The 19,676-nt window shown below is 53.0% G+C and overlaps 7 protein-coding genes across 7 annotated transcripts; 3 read left to right on the forward strand and 4 right to left on the reverse strand.

The window, feature by feature from the left end:
• Nucleotides 1–1,099: 1,099 nt before the first annotated feature.
• Nucleotides 1,100–2,293, reverse strand: C8A04DRAFT_31907 (uncharacterized protein; the record flags this gene model as incomplete). The annotated part of the gene is made up of 1 exon (XM_062781913.1): nucleotides 1,100–2,293. One exon carries the CDS (start codon nucleotides 2,291–2,293, stop codon nucleotides 1,100–1,102), a length of 1,194 nt encoding a protein of 397 aa, XP_062633941.1.
• A 2,801-nt stretch (nucleotides 2,294–5,094) lies between these two features.
• C8A04DRAFT_31908 (uncharacterized protein) lies at nucleotides 5,095–7,202 on the forward strand (the record flags this gene model as incomplete). Its single annotated transcript, XM_062781914.1, has 6 exons — nucleotides 5,095–5,320; nucleotides 5,431–5,595; nucleotides 5,661–5,769; nucleotides 5,826–5,877; nucleotides 5,979–6,098; nucleotides 6,195–7,202. 6 exons carry the CDS (start codon nucleotides 5,095–5,097, stop codon nucleotides 7,200–7,202), a joined length of 1,680 nt encoding a protein of 559 aa, XP_062633942.1.
• A 1,021-nt stretch (nucleotides 7,203–8,223) lies between these two features.
• Nucleotides 8,224–10,536, forward strand: C8A04DRAFT_31909 (uncharacterized protein; the record flags this gene model as incomplete). Its single annotated transcript, XM_062781915.1, has 7 exons — nucleotides 8,224–8,511; nucleotides 8,584–8,839; nucleotides 8,919–9,059; nucleotides 9,136–9,247; nucleotides 9,345–9,396; nucleotides 9,490–9,618; nucleotides 9,709–10,536. The coding sequence occupies 7 exons, from the start codon at nucleotides 8,224–8,226 to the stop codon at nucleotides 10,534–10,536; spliced, it is 1,806 nt and encodes a 601-aa protein (XP_062633943.1).
• Nucleotides 10,537–10,885: 349 nt separating this feature from the next.
• Nucleotides 10,886–11,710, reverse strand: C8A04DRAFT_14843 (kinase-like protein; the record flags this gene model as incomplete). The annotated part of the gene is made up of 1 exon (XM_062778258.1): nucleotides 10,886–11,710. The coding sequence occupies one exon, from the start codon at nucleotides 11,708–11,710 to the stop codon at nucleotides 10,886–10,888; it is 825 nt and encodes a 274-aa protein (XP_062633944.1).
• A 707-nt stretch (nucleotides 11,711–12,417) lies between these two features.
• On the forward strand, nucleotides 12,418–12,870 carry C8A04DRAFT_14847 (uncharacterized protein; the record flags this gene model as incomplete). Its single annotated transcript, XM_062778259.1, has 1 exon — nucleotides 12,418–12,870. The coding sequence occupies one exon, from the start codon at nucleotides 12,418–12,420 to the stop codon at nucleotides 12,868–12,870; it is 453 nt and encodes a 150-aa protein (XP_062633945.1).
• A 441-nt stretch (nucleotides 12,871–13,311) lies between these two features.
• On the reverse strand, nucleotides 13,312–13,753 carry C8A04DRAFT_31911 (uncharacterized protein; the record flags this gene model as incomplete). Its single annotated transcript, XM_062781916.1, has 2 exons — nucleotides 13,312–13,387; nucleotides 13,467–13,753. The coding sequence occupies 2 exons, from the start codon at nucleotides 13,751–13,753 to the stop codon at nucleotides 13,312–13,314; spliced, it is 363 nt and encodes a 120-aa protein (XP_062633946.1).
• Nucleotides 13,754–17,070: 3,317 nt separating this feature from the next.
• Nucleotides 17,071–18,569, reverse strand: C8A04DRAFT_31912 (cryptococcal mannosyltransferase 1-domain-containing protein; the record flags this gene model as incomplete). The annotated part of the gene is made up of 2 exons (XM_062781917.1): nucleotides 17,071–18,323; nucleotides 18,398–18,569. 2 exons carry the CDS (start codon nucleotides 18,567–18,569, stop codon nucleotides 17,071–17,073), a joined length of 1,425 nt encoding a protein of 474 aa, XP_062633947.1.
• Nucleotides 18,570–19,676: the final 1,107 nt, after the last annotated feature.

The following is a 19,676-nucleotide window of genomic DNA, read 5'->3' on the forward strand; positions in this document are numbered from 1 at the left end:
GATAACGGCCCGAGGGACGAAGACTGGGGATGGTAGATTGCGAACGCGGAGGGGGTTGAACCCGGGGCCCTTCATCACGGTGCCTTGGAAACGAAGCGGGCGGATCGAGAGGCGGAAGAGCCGCAAATGGCGACTGCTCAGCTCTGGCTGCATACCCAGCCGGATCAACGAACCCAAAGGGCGGGCGCGGGACCCCCGTTTCGTCTCTAGAGTAGTGTCTCCCATCAGAGTTCCCACTTATAGTAGGTGGATAAGCTGTGATGTGAAGGTCTTCGGGGGGACGCCGTCCGGGGCGGACTTTGATACGCGTGTTGCGGGGGGTCCCAGGACGTGGGATTCGACACGGCGCGGGAGAGGAGTGCCAGGGCGGGGCATGGTGTTCTAGATCAGCTTGTAACTTGGGGTAGACAAAGGGGGTTAAAGGCATCGGTGCGTCTACTGAGGCCTCTTCTTGGCGACGGACAGTCGAACCTCTCTAACAGATACAAGTTCGGACCAACAGAGACAACACATTGTTATTATTAAGAAGGCAATATTTATAACTTCTTCAGCAGACCTTCCAAGCGCCCAAGGAGGCCTCGCACCCGTGATCTTGAAGCCTCAGGTCTCCCGGAGGCAGCTTAACGGTTGACCTGTTGGGACCATCAAGAGCGCGCGACTAAGTAATCCTCGGCTGGCCCGAATTTCAGCCCTAATTACGGGCAAGCCTCATGAATTTCAGGTGTGTAAAATGGTTTAATGGAGGTTCAAATGTAATGACATTTATGGGGCGTTTACGTTCAGTCTGACACTCTGAGAGTTTAGGCACATATTTCCGAATCACTATCCGCTTATTTGGAGCTTTAGTTTAACAACAAACGCCAATGGTTGATACTGTAATCATGGCTAAGAAAGTATCAAAAAAACGTGGCCTCAACGCTCCAAGCCTGCAAACGATGTTGGGTAAATCCAAACGTGAAAGCCGGAAACCATAATTGTTGAATCGATACAAGAGACTAAGATCCAAAAAATAAGACAAATGTCAAGGTAAACCTAACTAAACGTAGAAACAAACACGCTCAAACACTCATCCCCGCCCAACAAGCCCTCATAGACCCTTCTAATCCGGCGACACATCCCTCTCATACTCCAACAGCCTCTGTTCCTTCTTCATCTTCCGCCACCTCTTCTCCTGCTCCTTCCGAATAGCCTTCAACCTAGCCCAATACTGCTCATCCGCCTCATAACCATCCTCATCATCCGCAGACCGTCCCCCGTTCCTCGGACCCCTCACTTCCTCATAGTAATAATACCGGGCCCCATCCCGCCCACTCACGTAGTCACCGTCCCAACCGCTATGCGAGGAACGCCGTGCTTCCGTTGTTGGCTGGGGGGTGCTTACTCCGTATTGGGAGGTTCTGGTCCCGGTGTGGTCGTTGATGGTGTAGTACCGGACACCGTCGCTAATGGGGTCGGTTGCTGTGCGGCTGGTCTCGTAGTGATAATACTGCGAATGGCCGTGGGGGTATGCGGTGGTTGATGGGTACCGAGCAGAGTCGGTGTACTCTTTTTTGCGGTACTCGTATTTGGTCTGACCACCGGCAGCGGCGCGGGCGTACTCGGCGTCGTCATCGTGATGGCCGGCCCGTCGGGTGCTTTTGTAGTAGTATTTGGCGCCGTAACTGTCATCCAAGCGGGACGAATCCGGGAGTTGGCGGTGACTGCGCCTGGGTTCGGAGCGGCCACGCGAAGGCGAGGGGGAATATCCTCGAGAATCCGAGTCAGACGATGAATCAGAGCTAAAGCCGAAGTCCTCTCTGTATCGCCTGCGACCACGTTCGTTTCCTTCCCCGTAGGGATGTGGGGATGGTGTGTACCGTCGACGAGGCCGGTTGCGGTTCTCCGCGGTGTATGCCGTCAAGGGCTCGATGAACTTTGTGGTGAGGCCCTCGGGCGGAATTGGCCACTCACGCTTCGGTGGCATCGGTTGGTGCTGGGCTTCGGTGATCCAGGCTGAGATGTCCTTTGTTTTTTGGGGTAGGGAGTATTTGTCGCGTGGTTTGTGAGAGCTGCTCCTTCCCCTGTGGGACCGGGAACGGGAACGAGAACGGGGGCGTGAGCGAGAGCGGGAGTTTCTGGGAGACCGTGGCCGGTTGGTGTTGATGGACCTGTGAGAGTAGACGCGATGTTCGGTGGCATCGCCAGTAGTGGGGTCGATTGCGGTGACATTGGTGTGGAAATGTAGTTCACCGGTGCTTCCTGGACCGAACTGGACTTGGAGCTTCCCGTGGCCCCCAGAAAGCTTCCGATACATGGTTTCGACTTCAACGCGGGTGTGGAATTGGGAGAAAATCTGATTTTGAGCTTCAGTCCGATGGTGGGTGCTTAAGTATTTGGAGTCTCGGCGGGCCTCATCAGCTGGTGAATTGGGGCTCCGCACTGGCCGCCGTGTCCGCACTTTCGTCCCGTCAGCTCCAGACTCGGAATTTAGCGGACGACGACGCGTTGTTTGATGTCCAGTGGAGGAGTTTTGTAGGGCGGTCGGAATTTTGCAAGGCGACCTCGCATTGAGGACCCTCCGATTTCGAATCTGGAAAAGACTCAAATGAAACAGACCTCAAAGCTCCGGGGCAAACGGAACAGGGGAAATTCGGGGTTCGCCAACGGCAGGCGGCCGCTGCAGCCTCACGTGACGTGTACCACAACGCAACAATAAAGGGCCACCTCCGTGCGTGCGTGGCTGATCTCGGGCAATAGAGAAAGAATTTACCGCCCTGCTTTGTGGCATTCAGTGCGAACCGGCGCTGCTTTCAGAGCCTGTCGCTTGACCAGCCTCACGCCCACCTGCAGCTCACCATGGTGAATGCGCCCCCCACCCACACCGAGCGCTTGGAACCAATCAGACCAAAACCGCCCTGCTTCATTATTTCCATCGGGATGCGATTTTGCTCTCCGACACTTGCTGTTTTTACCGCCCCACCACGGGTCAAGTGCAGCGGAGGCCGGCGCCGAAGCGCCCGTGGCGCCCCACTCATCCCGGATGAGAGTGGAGCCTTTTCGGCCCAGCGGGTCCCGATCACGGCCGCCCGGTCCGGCGCCTCGGGGCCACCATGAGTCAAGGTGCGAAACCGTTGTTTGGGGATTTCAGGCATGTCGTGTCAAAGTTTTCTTGGTCGCGATCCAAAAGCCCTGAGGGTGCTCTGGGCGGCCTGTGAAGCTAAATTCAGGGCCGCGAAGGAGCTTGATTGCGCTCTCCTTTTATGACCCCTGAGGTCCGTCTCGTGCGAGCAACAGTCAACTGTCGGCCAGTGAATTCCCGCCGCGACGCGACCACCCTTCCCCAGCTCATAGAGTACCCTGTGACGAGTTGCCTCGTTGATAATTCTGGTTCGAGTTCAGAATAGTTGTGGGATGGTCGGCTCCGCCAGCCTCACTATTCCCAAGCCGATTCGAAACCCGCGACTCGTTGTCACTGAACCCGAGGCGCAATCCAGTCAGGAGGCAAGATGTCGGGGGTCAAGCTGTTGACGTTAGGTGAGACACCTGTCCGAATGAACCTTTGAGGGATGTGGAGGTAGCAATGGAGGTTGGCCTGCCCGAGTATCTTTGCCTTAGAGTTTGCTTTTTTTTAGCGCCGTGGCGAAGAACGATGGCCCTTTGCTCGCACGTTTTCGCTCTCGGTTTTCCCGTCTTCTGTTGGAAATTACAGGCTGATTTCTTTTTCTCAGTGAGTAGCCCGAGGCCAACGCCGTTCGTCAAACACCACTCTCAGCTAGAGTGAGATTGAGCAGTGCAGCCAAATACAACTCCTAACTACTCCAGGAAAGCTGTTTGGTCACCCCCGACCCCACTGAGAGTTTCGTTAATCTGAAGCTCAGCCAATGAAAGCCTCAGTTCCTTCATCAAAAGCTTTGTTGCCATGTCAGAATATCTGGAGATGAATGAAACAAAGAAGTGTGGTGGGATTGACTGGGGGTAAACTTTCAATAAAAGAAACGTCTAGAGCCAACTCTGTCGCCAGCAGATATGAGGGAAAACAAGAGTTTGTGGATCAAAAACGATATGCATGGGATTGACCGCGTTACTCTTATCACACTCGCCTTTTTCAGCCCTGTAACGGATGTCCGGACGTTGTAGCCGCCTTAATCGTACGTTATGTCCTGGGTTGTACGCTTAAAATTTATCTGAGTAACACTGACCCGTTCGATTATGTGGTGACGTGAAGTTCAATGGGATATGTGAAAGAGAACCCCTAAGTTCTTGATCCCCATTGTTCCGCAAAAGAACCCGGATGCGTCACCGTAACCCTTTCTCGCTTCCTGACAATACCCCTTGTCCCTTTAGGATACCTCCCAGAAGCCCGCACTATGTTGATCCTTTCTTGAGGCCTTCAAAGCAAGGCCGAGAGAGTCGTCAAAACGCTGGTACGCCCAACACGCGAGTCAACGACTCGATGATTCGAGGAACGAAGCTCGCTAACCACCAAAAGACTATCTATCATCTCCATGGTCTGGACGGACATCCTTAATTACTTGATAAACTTCTCAAATAATATTCGCAACCGACAATGGCTGCAAATGACTTTGTAGAACGACAACGCCAAATCAACTATAAATTCCATATTTATCGCACGGTTCAGGACACTCGCCCAAATTACGGATCCCAGGAGTACAACGACTACCCATACCCACCCGTTCATCGTGTTCCCTGGTCAGGGCCAAAACAGCGTACCGCCATCCTATTTAGACATGAATATGGAGGGACTGGTTCAGAAAGAGCACACCCCAGATCCCAACAAGCAAGGGAGATTCTACGATGGCGACTGCAGTGCCGCAACCTGGAATGGTTGCAGGATCTCGGCCGTGGTGGTAACGGATTGGCATCACTGTTTTACGTTCAAGGCCCCGGCCGTCGAGTGGAAAAGGCCAGGAGACGGTATTTCGTAACCAAGTTCAACCACTCAGGGAGGAACCCGGTAGAGACGCTTCATACAGAGAAGCTTCAGACTATGGTGGGTTAAGACGTCTTAGCCCTACAACAATCCCCGTCGCTAGTTATGTTGCTAATACTACATACTTTGTGTAGAGATTCAGAGACAGCATGCACATTATACAAATGTTGCCCGAACCCCCGCTGCCCCCCCTTCGTCGGCAGTCCGCCCGCCAGCAGCAGGCGAAGGGTGTTGGTCCAGATCAGGGCTACACAGAGGGGCAGGTTGACCTTCGCGACGTCATGTTTTTAGAATATATGCCACGCGGCAGCCTGGACAAGGCGATCAAAACAGCGAGTGACAAGCAAATGGCCTTTCCCAACCGTGCCTTGTGGCACATGTTTCACTGCCGTGAGTCTTGTCCTTTTCCCTTTCATGGGGCTACTTTCAATCTTGCGCCAAGTGGGCATTTTTCGGCTTAGCAATATGTGTATCGGACTAATGCCCCCCTGTCCTATTAGTTGTCAAAGCTTGTATTGGCATGGCCTTCCCTCCGGAGAGGTACAAAAGGCTCGGTATTCATTACCGGGGCCAGGACCCACCGTTTCGAGAGGAGCTCCCCGGCAACCCCGGACAAATATACACCAAGGACAGATATGTACATTTCGATATTGATCCGCAAAACGGTAGGTCTGGGATGCCTCACCCGCAGCAGCCGGGCAGAGTGAGATTTAACAAAAAGTTTGAATAGTTCTTGTGGGAGACGACAATCCGGAAACCGGCCATCACATCATTCCGCTTCTCAAGTTAAGCGACTTTGGCCTTGCTTCCGATATTCCGAACCAGGATCTCTCTAACCAGTAAGAGACCCTCTGAGAAGGCCACTAGACCTGTTTGCTAACATTCCTCCTTACAGCGAATGGATGTTAAGCCTACGACGCCTCGCGAAATATCTATTTTTCACGCCCGTATGCCCCCCATCTGTCGTTCTCGGAATTATCATCTCAGACGTGCAACCCCTCCTCCCCCATCATAGGCTTCACGAAACTAATCCTCCCCCAAATCTTAGGAACAATTCACAGATCAATGGGACACCGTTCCCCGGGGCGTCGCTCCTGGGGCTATGAATCCCCGGCCGAGTGTGGCTGGCAACTTCAGCTGGAAAACCAATCTCTACCAAATGGGTCTCGTAAGTAAACCCCTTCCACAGCTTCAAACAATTACCCTCACGTATTCCAACCCCCTCAACTAACCTCCTCTCCCCTTTTCTCTCCCTCAAAAAAAGACTATGATGTGCCTCATCACCAAAGAATTCCCTCCCCAACCCCCTCACCCCCGCCGCATCCATATCCCCCCCATCTACTACCACGACCTCGACGACGACGACGCCGATTACATGGAATCCCCCACCAGCGAAGCACCGCCCCCAGAACCCGGCGCTGACGAGCCATCCAGTCACAACCTCCGCACCTACCAGGGCCAGCAAGACTGGCACGACGCATTGTTCGACACAGCCGACATGGAATTGGATGACGAGGACGAGGTAAAAGCAAATTGGATACGGGTGTGGACGTATGGCGGGCATTTGATGGATGATAGGGTGCCGGAGTATGTGAGGGTGGATCGGGAGTTGAGGAGGTTGGTGGCGCAGTGTTTGTGTAATGATCCGAGGTATCGGCCGAGGATGGCGTGGTTGGATCGGAAGATTGCGAAGTGTATTCGGGAGAGGTATGGGCACGGGGCTGCGGAGGATGCTGTGGTAGGTGAAGGGGATAAGGATGATACGGATGATGACACTATTACCGATGAGGATACTGATATGGAGGACTACGGCGATGATGGTGATGATGGGGCAGAAGGCGGGGCTGGCAGTGGGCAAGGTGGGCAGAAACGGGCGGATGATGATCAGTCCATGGAAGATGCGAGAGAGGAGAAGAATGTCAGAGGTAAAGGTAAAGGCAAAGAGGTCGATCATGGTGGTGGTAGCAGTGCAGGACAAGGAACGCCAGGCAATGATATTGTGATAGGAGAAGAGAAGAGTGACAAAGGTAAAGGCAAAGCAAAAGCAGTGGATAATGGTGGCGGTAATACTGCAGGAGAAGGACGGGCGGGTAGCGATGTAACGATGGGAGATGCAGAGGAGGAAAGTGGTGAAGAAACTGCATCCGACGAAACTGGGGAAAGTAGCAGCGATTGTTCTTTTGGGGACAGCTTTTATGAGCCAGCGGATGATGAAGAGATGAGGGAGTGGGTGGCGGAGGTTTTTGGTCGGCCAAATGCGAGCAAAAACTGAGACAACCAGGTACAAGATAGGGTCGCTTTTGTTTTTAATCAAATCCTTTTTATTGTTGAGGCTGTGGCTTTTCTTTTATTCTTTTACATCAACTCTACGGTGCCTCTCTGTCAGTGCCTGGGCGGCCATTTCAATGAATGCTTCTCAGCCCTCAGCAATGCCTATGGGTCAGATGTCTTGATTGTTGCATGCCTTAGCCATTTATTCTGCGTCTTTCAAAGTAAAAGGCTAGTGCGCAATGAATTGGAAGCCTACGAAAGAAGTATTTGTTCCATGCCTGAACTTATAGAGCCCTAGATAATACAGGCAACAGAGCTACATATCTCGTAGCTTTCGCCGTAAGGGAACATGTTGAGCCACCTCAGGTGGTACTGCTCGTATTTCTCTGCCCCGTAAACAATTACCAATTAATTACCTGGGCATCGCTGTTATAATAGAAGAATCCCCGGATCCGTAAGTATGTAATTTTGGAGAAAGAAAGTTCATTGTTCCGAGTTCTTTACCTATCCTAGGAATCCAACGGCAACAATGGCGTTCAAGTTGCTTTGTCAGGTCTGAACTCCCAAACTCTTAGATATACTACAGCCCTTGATCAACAGTCTGAGACTACTCTTACCTACCTGTGTCTCAACCCACTTTCTAAAGCCGAGAGTTTGTGTTTTACTCGCAATCAGCGAGGTCCTCGGCACGAATCATGGCAAACGTAAACCAAGGGGGAATCCGCCTCGTTCCCCGATATTTGCGGAGGCAAAGAGAATCAAATTACACATTTCATCAGTACCGCCAAACAGGACGCCTCGACGCTGATATCACTTGTCCTGAATGCCTTTACTTCCGGGTCCCCCGAAACGGTACGCGGATCCCACTTCTCATACATGCGCAGCGTGCGACAGGGCCCTAGAGGCTCGCGCCCTCGCGGAGAGGACTAACCTTTCGGTCCGCACATGGTTGCGGTGATAGGAGGGACAAAGGCTGACAAATGATGATTACTGTAGAGCCCCAGTATTATAGCGGGCCAGAAATGCCTCAGGTTAATCCAGATCTCGAGGCGTTCCCCGTTCCACGAACCAGCCCTCGCCGTCAGTCCCTGCATCTTGAGCAAGCTAGGGCAAGACTCTGCAAGCGGCTTGAGCCCTACAGACTCCGTTGGGTGAAGGACCTTGGACATGGCGGCTTTGGGTTGGCTTCGCTGTTCCGCTTGCATGAACCCGGCCGGAGCACGCCTCCCAAGTACTATGTGGCCAAGACTAATTACAAAGAAGAGCGTGTATACGTGTTACATCTTGAGGATGAGAAACTCATGACCAAAGTAAGTCGTTTGATTTCGTTACTGCTGGAACGGAAGGGCACGGCTGAAACGGTGTCCACCACGTTGTGTTAGACTTTCAAAGGTGCAATGCACATCGTCCGAGTGCGTTTGTTCCCGCCGTATCAGAAAAGGGTCGTGAGGGGGTCGGCGAGACTCCGGGCCCAGCCAGACTACGTCCCACCCGATTACAAACAGGCGGAGAATGACCAAACGGGCACCATGCTGCTCGAGTACTACCCCCGAGGGAGCTTGGACAAGGCCATCCAAGCCGCAGTGAAGAAGGACATGCGGTTTCCGACCCGGGGTTTGTGGAAGTTATTCCAGTGCCGTATGTTACCCGTTAATCAGCCACCTATGATATAAATCGCAGACCTAATGACCCAAACTTCGGTTTCTGCTTGCCGCAGTTGTTAAAGGGTGCATCGCGATGGCCTATGAACCGGCGAAGTATCCCACGCTCTACAACGGAGCGGGCCCCCACGACGAACTGATGATGCCCACTGCGACGGCAGAGAAAACCGTACATTTTGATCTAGACCCGCAAAATGGTAGGTTTGTTTCTTTACTTCCTGTGAGCATCATGAGCAAGAACAGCTCTAGTTAATAAGTACGTCACCAATTTAGTTCTCGTCGGAGCTAATACCGCTCCTGGCACTGCGCATGCTTTGTTTCCAGTACTTAAGATTTCGGACTTTGGGCTGGCCCAATATTTCAATGATGAATATTTACAGGAAGAGTATGCGAATATCCCTCCTCTAAGCTCCCCATGTCATCATAATTAGATGTGAAGTGTAATTAAACACTAATAGGGGTGACTCCCTCGCATGAATTAGTGACAACATGTACAGGCTACGTCACTATGGGAAAGCTAACTTCCTGACCCCGGTACGTTGTCATGCTGCTTATTGACCACCGGTATCATGGGGGACATTTGTTTCCGTAACCAGTTAAGTGGGTTATTATTGACATGATGGACAGGAACAATTCACCGGCGAATGGGATTACATCCCCCGCAATTCTGGCCCCGGGACAGTCCAAACCCCCAACGCAATACCCGTTGTAGCGGGAAATTGGTCCTATAAGTACAACCTATTCCAGGTCGGTTGGGTGAGTAACACCTGGTATCCTAACCTTACCCACCTTAAAGCATTCGTTTTCCGCTAATAATCCCCGCCGTCCGATCCATTCGTCTGTTAGATCATGGGCTGCTTACTTGAACGGAGCTACCCACCAGTGCCCCCCTTTGCCCAACGGATCGCCGTCCCCTGGAGACTCGTGAACCCGCTGTATTACCACGGGGAGCCCAACTCATACCCTACCCGCTACGGCCCGGGCGAAAACACCCAGGCCCGTCAACATGACGGAAACGTGCACCCGGACGGTACTCGCATTCCAAATACGCTCGATAAGGTCAGCGCTTACTCGTATGGCGAATACCTGGTGGATCATGACTCGAATAAAACGCATGACCATAACCGCCTCGATGTCGACCGGGTGGGGCCGAGGTTAGAGAACAGGCAGGATCGCGGATCTCCCCTTCCTGAACCTGCACCGCCGATGTATGCGGACGAATCGTTCCTCCGCGACTTGGTCGCCATGTGCCTTTGTGAGAAACCTTACTACCGGCCGAGTTTGACGTGGCTCCAGAAAGAGATTGAAACGTTCATGGAGAAGTTCTATGGCCGCATTAATGAGGAGGATGAGAACAATCAGGAGAACAAAGATTTGAGGGATTTCGTAAGGGAGATCTTTGATAGACCGCCACCGCCACCACCACCACCGCCGCCGGCCGCAGCGAGGAAGAAAAGGAGGAATATGAAGGGGAAATACCCGACCGATGCGCAGCTGGCAAAGGATAGAAAAGAGAAACGGCAGAAAAAGCAAGAACGAGAGGCCCAGCTCCAGGCGGAACAAGAAGCAAGGGATCGGCAGAGACAGCTGGACGCGGAGGAGGAGCAAGACGGGGCAGAAGACGGCGAGCAAAATCAGGAGGATCAGGATGGCGGTGAAGACCAGGGGGTGTAACACGGCAATGAAGAATAGCTAAGCACTTGGAGTTAAGGAAACAGTTATCGGTTAGGGATGTATCAGACACGTGACCATCGTAGCGGTGAAGAGAATTATGAATACGAGTGACGCGTGCCCAAACTCCAAGCGTCATCAAAAACTCCTAGCAGTATGTAGGATGTGATAAGCAGGGAGAGACCCTTTAAGAGGGCATTATTGAATTGTGACATGGCCAACGTGGGTCAATGCTACCGTCGTTACTCATGCTGGTCGCTGTCTCTCCTTAGCTAAGGTACAATATCTCTTTGTGAATAGAGCCAGAGATGAAAGAAAAGCACACGAATAACGGCACAATTAAGGTAGGTAGTTAGTTGTTTTCACTAATTCTGAGACAACGTTCCAAACCGTCGACAACCTGACCAGCCCTATCGAATCTGTCCATCCAGCACCCCTTAATTACATCCCTAACAGGATTATCAGGCTCAAGCAGTGGAAACTCCTCCCGTGCGTACCTGACATCAACCCCACAACTGTCCTCGCTAAGATCGTCGAACGGTCTTCTCCACATAGTAATTTCGTAAATGACAACGCCGAGGGCAAAAAGCTCTTGCTTTACCATGTCGAGGTCGTCGAAGTCCCTCCCCCGGAGCGGTAACTGATACCGTCCCTCATAGTTTTGGTCGTTCTTAAAGCTGTGGCCCTGGAGGAGGGCACCGCCAAAGTCGCCGAGCTTAATGCGGAAATCGGGAAAGAGGAAGATCTTTCGGTAACTGAAGTCGCAGGTCAGAACCCCGCGCGAGTGGACGTAGCTGAGCGCCCTAGCGGCGTCAAGGGCCATCTGTAATCGGGCGTTGAGAGGCGGATCTGGAAGCTTTGGGAGGAGTAAGTTGACGGGGCTCAGTGTGCTTTGCGTGTGTAGCCGTATGCATCCGAGAGGCGCCATCTCCAGGCACAGGGAGTGGACTCCGGGTCGGACCTCCTTGAGGCCAAAGCTTTGGAGGATGAACGGATGGTGGCCAAGGTGTTGGTAGACGATATCTTCCCTTACCAAGCGGTCCTCGCTCGGTTCCCCGCACTTAGCCCGTAGCTTGCCCTTGCTCCAGACTTCGTATCCTTTCAGGACGGTTTTGTCATCGACTGTTGTGACGATGGCCGTCAAACCATGTCCAACGATTCTAGGTTCAGGTTCCATCGTGAGTCCTGTTTGGAGACGATGTCTCTGGGAGTGCGGTTCTCCTCACCGGGATGAGAGACAACGGACTTTTTGGAGGCCGGGTGAGAAAACCTCGTTGGTTGCGGCGTGAGGCAGGACTGCTTATCGACCCACTTAACTCACTGTTGGTCTTGAATCAACTGTCTCCGATAATTTAACGGCGGCCGGGCCTTACCAGAAAAATAGAGCTGAATCACGATTTAAGGAATACCTTCCTCGATAATTGTAGCCTCGATCGTGACAAGAATATCCCTAAGAAAAGAAAGCATGAGAACGTTAAATTGATGCCCTTTCCGTTGAGTTAGAAACTGTCCAGCATCCTCGTTTTCGGGATCGCTGACGATCAGACAAGTCATATTGTCATAAAGGGACGCTTGCGTTTCTCTTCTCAAAGGCGATCTCCATTTAACCACATGAAGCGTACCTTATCGTCGCTAAACGAAAGGTACGTCATTCATGGCAAGATGTAATGCGCATGGTTGTTCACGAACCCATTTCTCGAAGACTAAATCATAATTAGGTAGCTTCTGCAATGTCTCGGTGTCCGGCCGTCGGACCCCCAACTGGGCGTGGCCAAACAAAGTTTAATCCTTTTAATCTCCGTTTCCCTCTTATTTTTAGATCCTACCTCAATCTAACCCCAAACAATTCCAAAGTAATACTCTCTGATTCAGTAAAATTCTAAAATGACTTCCATCTTCCGGCCCGGCATTATCCTGGTCCGCTCGCGGCCAGTCGCAGCCTCTTTCAGCCACGAAGATCTTGCGCAATGGTATTTGTCAAAACACATTCCCGACGTCCTCGCTACGCGAGGTGTGGTTGAAGCAGGGCTGCATCAACTTAATGATATCTCTAGGTCCAGACTTAATACAGCCGCCGGTTTGAACGATGAAGGACGATTCTCCTACCTAGCTGTGTACCGGCTTTGGGATCTCAACTGGTTGCATGAGCCAGATTGCGAATTCTGGAAATTACCACTGGTACTGGGTACTGAGGCTGGGATAAATGCGGGGAGAAGCGTTTTTGAGCTGGCGGAGTTCGACACGAGCTTGTGGGAACTGTTCTCACGGCCTCCTGTGACCGGGGGAGTATACCAATTACTAGGTGAGTGCAATGCCATCGGTGTTTGTTGTGGCTGACAGCGGCCGGCTAACGTGAAACATAGGACCGACAACTGGACTCGTCCTGGGATATCTTGAGGAATCCGAACTTGATGGATTTCAGCAGTCCGATTCCTCCACGGCAGTCTACAAGCTGGACACATCATACCCCGGACCATTGCGCCGCGAACAAGACGAGAACGTGTCCACGACTGCACCCGAAAAGAAGTACCTAGTTTGTGTAAGCCTCGCTGTCCGGAGCCTCTATCAACGTCCCGTTTCGCTAAGCTGACTATCTGCAACAGAACTCTGTCTCGAACAGCTCACTCCAAACCGCTATTTTCCATGCTGAGCTCGAGAATGTACACCATTACGTTCGCTCCGTGAGAGCTCAACGCAGCCACCCAATAAACACCCCCTCCAGTCCAGCTTCTCATCAGTCACTCCAAGGACTGGAAATCCAAGATTCGATCCCTGATCTTACCGCCTCCTTTTCGACCGCAACATCCACAACCCCGCGAGCAGCACACTCACCACTGTAATCGCCCCCGCCGTCCTAGACCACACGCAAGGTCAGCTAAGACCGCCCCCCCAGCAAAACCCCAACTGCGTAGGGAGATTCCGGAAATACGCACCAATCAATAGGGTTTTCCTTCGGACCCGGCGTGTCAAAAGTCAATTGTCCGCTCAGTTCCTTCCGCCGGCGCTCCTTCTCCCTCTCCCACGCCTTCTCGCTCTCCGTCAGCTCGGTGTTTTGAAACCGGACATGTTTGATCGGCCGATTGGATGGGCCCGGCTGGCCTTGCTGGGCTAAGTTACTGCGGGTTGGAAGTGAGGCAGTAGCGGAACTGTTTTGGCGGACCCTCGCCGTGATGGTTGTGGTGCGGGAAGGAGTGGCTGTACGTGTGGGTGTTGCATACATTGTGAGTTACGTTTGATAAGAGATTTTGGAAATGGATACTTCTGTCTAAGGGATGGCGGCGAGTCGCTCATGGGGCTTTTTTGTTTGTAGCCGAAACACGGGTCATCTTGGAGACGGGGTGCTGGAGTTTTGCGATGAATTGATGAAGTGACGACATGTTTGCGGTGCCGGTGTATGCGAAGAGAAGGTGCGTTCCTGATCTAGAAGCGACGAAAGCACGAGCCCGAGCGAGGGTTTTCTCGCGTTGCTCGTCAGAACGGGTCCCTCTTCCCTTGAGGGGCTTTGGTGGACTTGAGGAACGTGCGAATATGATGTCAGTTGGGGAGCTCTTAGGCCGCCCCTGGGGGGTTTAAGATTAAGTTGTACCGTATCCGAGATAACTGTATATCTTAAGCGATAAGATAGAAATCCAAGACTGGCTCCGTCCGATCTTTGTTGTCTGTGTGTGTGAGGGTGCGGGAGGCAGGTGCGGGCTATCCCGAGAAATGTGGGACCATGGCTCCATGGTTGCTCCTTCCAGCTATCAGGCAACCTGCCAAGGAAGGTCCTCTTCTGGGAAGGCACTTCGCGAAGATTCGAAAACGCTCGGGAATGGGCTTGATTCGCTCTGCTTGTAGAGAAGCATCTGCCTCTTTTTTTCAGTCTGCCTCAATAATTCGAGTGGGCCTCCTATCTCGAGCCCGACACCGCCTCCCCGGCTTCACCTGCATGAAACAGCGAAGGTGTCATGCACGGAACCGCTTGGAAATCTTGACGCCTTGCGCAATAATTGGTAGGATCTGTCGTGGAGGCAGTCGGAGGCAGTCGGAGCTGCATGAAGGTGCATGAGAGGATGCCCAATCAACATGCACACTAATACCTGATGCAAGGGAAGAGGGGAAGTCTGCCACTTTCGAGGACCCCGCGGAGCCTTGCCACAACAGGGTAGGCATGATAAGTGGCAGGTTACTTGTATAAAGGCCGTCTGAAACTTGTTATCAACCCGTCAATACCTTTCTCAGCTTTAGCAGGGCGCCACGACTTCGACTGCCCCGGCCTACACGGCCGCTTCTGCATTTGGTCCGTATTTTTCGCACCGATTTTCAGCACTTGTCTCTAACTTGCCCAGGTTACACCATTTAACCACTTGCCCGCGGGGGCGCTGGTGGCTCCCGCCCACCCATCTCTATTCCTTGGAAATGGATTGATTTTGACGAACACGATCTCCGTGGCCATGCGCTTCGTTTTCCGGGGGGTATCCAGGGCAATGCGTCTGTACATGCTCGTGCTTTACAGCTTGCGTTGACCACCCCGGAGCATGGCCACGGAGATCGTCTAGTTCATGTACAGACGCGGAGCCCTGGATATCCCCCGGAAAACGAAGCGCATGGCCACGGAGACCGCGTGTCTCCGGGGTCTTTGACATGGCCGATGGAAAACAGTTTTGGAGTGTTCGCTCATTCGACTGAACAACAACTTTCCAACGTCCTATCCGAGACCTTCATCGACGGTGCCCAGCGTGTCAGCAGGCATTCTGGGACTGTCGATTATTTTCTCAGTCCTTGCGGCAGCACTCTCATTACAACTCATCCACACTTTGAGGGCCTAGTACCTCCGTCCACATCGCCATACAACTCCAGCTTGTCGCTTGACTTTCCTCTCCTACAAGATGACAACCTGCCGATTCTTCCGAACTCTCCTTTGGACCTGGCGATATCTCAACAATGGGAGCATATTGCGGCCCAACCTATTGCTTTCCCCTCTCTTACCACCCCCAAGCCAACTTACGATCTGTCATCTTACCCGATGCCGCCAATGAATAGCCCGGGGCTCCACTTCCAACAATCTCTTCCTCTGGGGCTTGCATCGTACGATAATCTCGACCCGGACTTTGAGTCGTTGCTCGCCTGCAGTGACTCGCTTCCGGACCTTGGCTCACTGGCTTTGGACTTGGAGGCCCACCCACAACCTATGACAAGCCTTCCGTCACCGCGAACAACCTCTCCAAGCCCCTTGTTATTCACACCAAATTCCTCGAGCCTGCCCACGACAAGATCGCTTTCGGGCATGTCCCCGGTTACCTTTCCATCGCCCGTTTCCCATTGTCAGGACAGCCAAACCCAATACTCCTACCAATGCTCCGAGTGCCCCAAAACCTTCGAGACTCACGACAAGGCCAAACGTCACATTCGCGGGTCTCACATCAAGCGTTTGGCATGTCGCTTTCGGGGATGCGACGAACGTTTCGGCACTAAGCGTGATCTCAAACGACACGAAGGCTCGCTCGCCCATAGGGGAGTTCGTAGATTCGGCTGTCCAAAGTGTCGCAAGACATTCACGGAGGATTATAACCTGTTGCGACATGCGAGGGCGGCCCATGGTTCTGATTTAGGGCTTAGGAAGGAGCGGAGAAGGCGCAGGGCCACGCAGGGTGCCAAAAAGGCACCGCGGGTTGATTCTGGAACCGTGCTAAAACCGGCCGGGGTTGGCGATTCGGGTGTGGACGATAGAGGCGTTCTAGGCGGCGGGAATAGTCGTGACAATGATGCGGTTGGTAACACGGATGATGTGTGGGATGTATTGGAGGGTCTTGGGGTTGGTGAGTTGAGCCCAGGGCTTGACTGGGCGGTCTAATCCTTTGGTCGTGGGGGTCGAAGTGCTGTCGGCTGTGGAGCTGGTAAGGGAGTACAGGTTGCTGGACCTCAACTGCCTTACTAGCCCTCGTGCCATAAGCAATTGGGCCACTCTAGGATCAAAAGATTAGCCACTTAGTTGTATGTAAACCTTGGATAACCCTCCGACTAACACTAACGTCTAAGCATGCCGGCTCGGCTGGCAAGCCTGTTCAGCCGCCAGTCCGATACAGTTCGGCACTTTGCTTTTTGAGACTGTTCTGGGCCGTATCGGTCTGGCGGCCTAGCAGGCTTGCCAGCCTCGCCGGCATGCTTAGACGTTAGTGTTAGTCGGAGGGTTATCGCCTGCAGACTAGAAATAGTCTGATGGCGATGAATGAAATGGCCGTGCCGGAGAATCAAATATGCTCACATAGATGTGGATTTGTGACAGTGATTGAGGCTCAGGGAGAATGATCCAGACGCCCAACCTCTTTTCTCGCTTCGCTCCTCCGTGCTCCTGCAGATCTAAACCGGGAGGTCGTAGCTGAGAATCCACGTCTTTTTGAAGTTCACAATCATTATTGATACGCTAAGCAAGGGATGTCGTACGCTGAACATATTCCAAAACAGAAACAATAGGAAAACCAACAATTAAGGTCAGTGTGCTGTTGAAAATACCCTGACAATAACCCGGAACTAATTATTCCCCCATCCATCACACCCTCACTTCCCCGGCTGTGCCTTATCCCACGGCTCAAACACCTGCGCATCATACCTCGCCATACACTTCACCTCCTTAGGCGGCTCCGTCTGCCACTCAATTCCTTCGTCCTTCCAATCTTTCTTGCCCACCCACGTCGACACATACCCCTTGGCCTCCTTAATCTTCTTCCCGGCCTCATTCGAATACTCAAAATTCACCGTCGGCACCACCGCAATCTTGCCATACCCCGCATACCACAAATCCTTACAGAACAACTCTGGTTCCCCCTGATGACACTCCCCTTCCCTTGCCGCGCGAAACCGCACCCCCTTTTCTTCTTTATCCCCCTTACCCCCTTTCCCATTCTTCCCCCCGGCAAGTAAAGGCCCAGCCCCAAAAACAACCCCCCCATTCCAACACGCAAAAACCTGAAACGGCTGTTTCTTCTCAAACCTCCCCTTGGCCACCTCATCATTCCAAAACAAATCCCCCGCCCTATCCCAGCTCCCATCAGGCGGCACCTCAAAAAAGGAGTCCCCCGACTTCAGGGTCCGTGCAATCCACACGTCGTAAAACGTCGGATCCGCCGCCGCCGCGTCGCTGTCGCCGTCGCCGTCGCCGCCGGCGTAGGTCCAGTCCATCCCGCAGACGAGGTCGGCTTGTAAGGAGCGGCGTTGGTGGATTAGTTCGAGGAGGTCATCGGGGCAGGCGGCGATGTCGTTGAGGAAGAGGATGGTTGTGTCTGGGGTTATGGTTACCGGGGAGGAGGATGGGTTAGAGGGGGAAGCGGCGGCATCGAAGAGGGGTTGCAGGGCGAGGTTGCGGAGGTCGGCGAGGGCGGGGATGCGGCCGTTGGGGGATTGCGGGTTGATGGGGCTGGTGGTGAAGTGGTAGCGGATGCCGAGTTTTTTGAGGGCCGGGCGGAGCGCGGAGAGGACTTCGTGGGTGCCGTCGCGGGAGTGGCCTTCTACGATGGAGAGGGCGCAGTGGGAGGGGCCGAGGAAGTGGATGGTTTGGAGGATGGTGGTGAGGAGGCGGGGGAGGAGGGGGAGGGAGTCGCGCAGGTCGAGGGCGAAGAAGTATTGGATGGTGGTGGTCGTGGGTGTGGTTTTGGGGGTGTTGGTGTTGGGAGAGGCGGGTTTGAGGTGGTTGTAGCGGGTCGGGTGGTGTTTGGGGCACTCGAGGAGCGGAAGGCCGAGCTGGGGGAAGTCGACGGATCCGGGGTGGATGATGGAGTTGACGTAGATGCTGGCGGTGTCTTTGGAAAGGAAGGCTGAATGGAATACGTGAGCGAGGTTCGAGGTAGTAATTATATACACACAGTGGGTGATGCGGGATTCGACTCACTAGGGCTCTTCTTTTTCGGCTTTGGGGCCGGCTTGGGCGCTGCGGCTTTCACATTGCTGTGGTTTGGAGATACACCCGGCCACTGCAGACAGCAGACTTGGGATCGGCGATGGTACAGCGTCAGCGTCACCACCAAAAGGCAGATCGCGGGTAGGAGAAAGTGTCTCCGCATCTTTCCAACTTCAATGCCGAAGCCCCACACTCATCACAGTCGTATCAGCAAAGCGGGGGTGTGGAGAAGCAAACGAATAGTTAAAGCTGCGCGACTTGTCGAATTGCTTGAATGTGCCCGTCAGATCAAAAACCTCGGGCTCGTTAGTGGTGGTTGAGCCGAGTTCACATCACTCGGGGCTGAGCGATCGAGAGAGATTTAATGACGGAACTGCAGGAGTGGCCGCGCCACAAAATCAATCGCAACACGGTGGAAGGATAAACTTTGGGGGCCGTTTGTTCAAGGTAGCATTGCCATGCTCAGCCGGTCGATCCCGTCCCCATTAGCCGCCGGCATGGCGATCTGGATTTCGGCAAGGGATGTGATTCGTTGAAGTTTTCGGGGTCGGGTACGGTTCACGCTGAGTGCCTGAAAGGGGGGTGTGATACTTTTTTTATTTCTACAGTTCGGACCCGAGTCGATGCCCTACCAGGATTTGCAGCCATGGAAGTCTGTAAAAGGGAAAAACACTACCACCAAGCTACAATGTTATATAGCAGAATAGATAACACTGTACATACTGGCCCTCGATGAAAGGTGTAGACCGGCTATATAATTAAGACCTTGCATCGCCAGCCGACCTTGACCTTGCACCTCATATCGTTCGACGGCCACATTGGCTCGGACATTTCAACGAAGATATGGAACAAGCGGAACTGGCCGAATATGGTGATGATATTCGTCTACCTAGTGTAGTGTGTGATGAAAGGAGGAAAAGGCAGTCGGTCGGCAGCAGAAGCTATGATGGATGTGACCACAGTCCTCCACAGACGACGAGACGCCAGTAAAAACCTCCCAACTTGGGAGAAAAGGAGCTACCTACCTAAATAGTTATCCAAAATTTCAAGAGAATCCAACCAATCCGGGGTTGAGCAAACCCGCCGGAATATCCAAAATCGCCATCTCCAGCTGCATCCAGATGCATTTCGGCAACCCGGGTTATCCAACGAAATAAAAAAAAAAACAAGTCCCAAACCAAACTCCCACGTCAAGCAGCCGCAGCAGCACAGTGAGCATGAGCACGCCCCTCCCGATCCAGCAGGAGAGGAAAACTAAGTGTTAGGGTAA

Source organism: Dichotomopilus funicola (assembly GCF_033296635.1).
Source record: "Dichotomopilus funicola strain CBS 141.50 unplaced genomic scaffold C8A04scaffold_75, whole genome shotgun sequence".
NCBI classification, from domain to species: domain Eukaryota; kingdom Fungi; phylum Ascomycota; class Sordariomycetes; order Sordariales; family Chaetomiaceae; genus Dichotomopilus; species Dichotomopilus funicola.